Below are 1528 nucleotides of genomic sequence, written 5' to 3'. Positions count from 1 at the left end.
TATAACGCAAGGCGTCTTGTGGATGTGTTTGGATACTGAAATAGCACCTGCAATGGACATGACGCCTCTTATTGCACCGTAGGGTGGTGAAAATACGGTACAGTCCATGCTTTGAGTGTCTCTGCTCGCTTTTTTTTCTTCTTCTTCTTTCTTCTTCACATGGGAATGAAAGATGTATGTGACGAGACTTGGCCAGCAGGAAGACGGGGGCGGGGTGGGCAGTGACTCACTCGCAACAGGCTGATTTCGGTGACACTCGTACAAACCACAAATTTGTCTTTTGACTCATAAAGTGGCGTTGTCGTGCTTTCAGCTGGATCAGCTGGTGATCAACTCGGCCAGGGAGAAGAGAGAGCTGGAGCACAAACACGCAACCATCCAGCAGCGGGTGAGTCGGTCCATGTGGAGAAGCACCGTGCCGCATCCCTTTGGCGTCTTTTCATTGAGCAACTGGAAAGTTGCCGCTTTCGACCGCAAGCCGTTGAGCGAGTGAACCAGAAAAATTGTCACAATTGTTGATTACGTTAATATCCAAAAATTCTGCTCTCCCGAGTCTCTTAAGATGCCACTGTCCGAGTTTTGAGAAGATGATGGTGATTTTTCTTGAGTGCATGCTTCGCTGCACGAGCCACCTGTAGAATTCTCAATTAACTTCGTCGGTGGTGCCAAATGCCGGAATACAAGTAGAAAAGACCACTTCCCTCAAATGCCGCTGCCAAAGGGCACGTTTGATTTTCCCCGTTAGTGCGCCGCTCATGTTCTGTCTTTCTCTTCTCTCAGACGCTCATGCAGGTGAGTCCATCCGGTGTTACTCTGTCGCTCCAAAACGACAAATAAAATCCACGCGAGGTGGAAGAATCCTGCCTCCGAATCCTGGCGATTGGCTCGGAGGAAATGCTTGACAACGCGAGGACGTCCTTGACCTTTGCCGCTGGCACTTCACGCAAGATGCTTGCTCCTCAGGATTTGGCTTACGACGACTCGAGGGCGGAGTTCAATGTGGACTCTCCCAACGGCGTAGTGATGGAAGGATACTTGTTCAAGAGGGCCGGCAACGCCTTCAAGACGTGGAACAGGTGCGGCAAAAGATTCCGGCGTCCCCCTCCGGAGGTGGTCTAACGTTGCCTTCGTGCCTCGTAGGCGCTGGTTCTCCATCCAGAGCAGCCGGCTGGTTTATCAGAAGAAGCTCAAGGCAGGAGCGTCTGGAAATGGTCAGCCCTGACAAACGTGGCTGAGTCTAAGCAGGCCTTTTTGTTTTGTCTGTGGCCAGGACTCTCTGACGGTGGTGGTCGATGACCTCCGTCTGTGTTCCGTCAAACACTGCGAGGACATCGAGAGGCGCTTCTGCTTCGAGGTGGTCTCCCCGACCAAGTAGGGCTTTTCATTCACTAGGCGATCTCGGATTTCTCTGTGCGCGTTTCACCGGTTTGGCGGTTAGAATTTACTGCTCAAAATGCTGCTGCCCACTTTGAACTAGGAGACCAAGTCATCCATGTCGCGTCCCACCTTCCTCTTGCTCGTGTACTCC

The 1528-nt window shown here is 51.9% G+C and overlaps 1 protein-coding gene across 1 annotated transcript; it reads left to right on the top strand.

The window, feature by feature from the left end:
• The first annotated feature begins 146 nt into the window (after window positions 1-146).
• Window positions 147-1522, top strand: LOC109525127 (arf-GAP with coiled-coil, ANK repeat and PH domain-containing protein 3-like). Its single transcript, XM_019885420.1, has 5 exons — window positions 147-388; window positions 781-792; window positions 964-1076; window positions 1141-1192; window positions 1271-1522. The coding sequence occupies exons 2-5, from the start codon at window positions 787-789 to the stop codon at window positions 1373-1375; spliced, it is 276 nt and encodes a 91-aa protein (XP_019740979.1). The 5' UTR covers window positions 147-388; window positions 781-786; the 3' UTR covers window positions 1376-1522.
• The last annotated feature ends 6 nt before the right edge of the window (window positions 1523-1528 follow it).

Source organism: Hippocampus comes, unplaced genomic scaffold, assembly GCF_001891065.2.
Source record: "Hippocampus comes isolate QL1 unplaced genomic scaffold, H_comes_QL1_v1.1 scaffold1548, whole genome shotgun sequence".
NCBI classification, from domain to species: Eukaryota; Metazoa; Chordata; class Actinopteri; order Syngnathiformes; family Syngnathidae; genus Hippocampus; species Hippocampus comes.
Note: the sequence above shows the minus strand (reverse complement) of the source record. Positions and strands in the feature narration are given on the sequence as shown.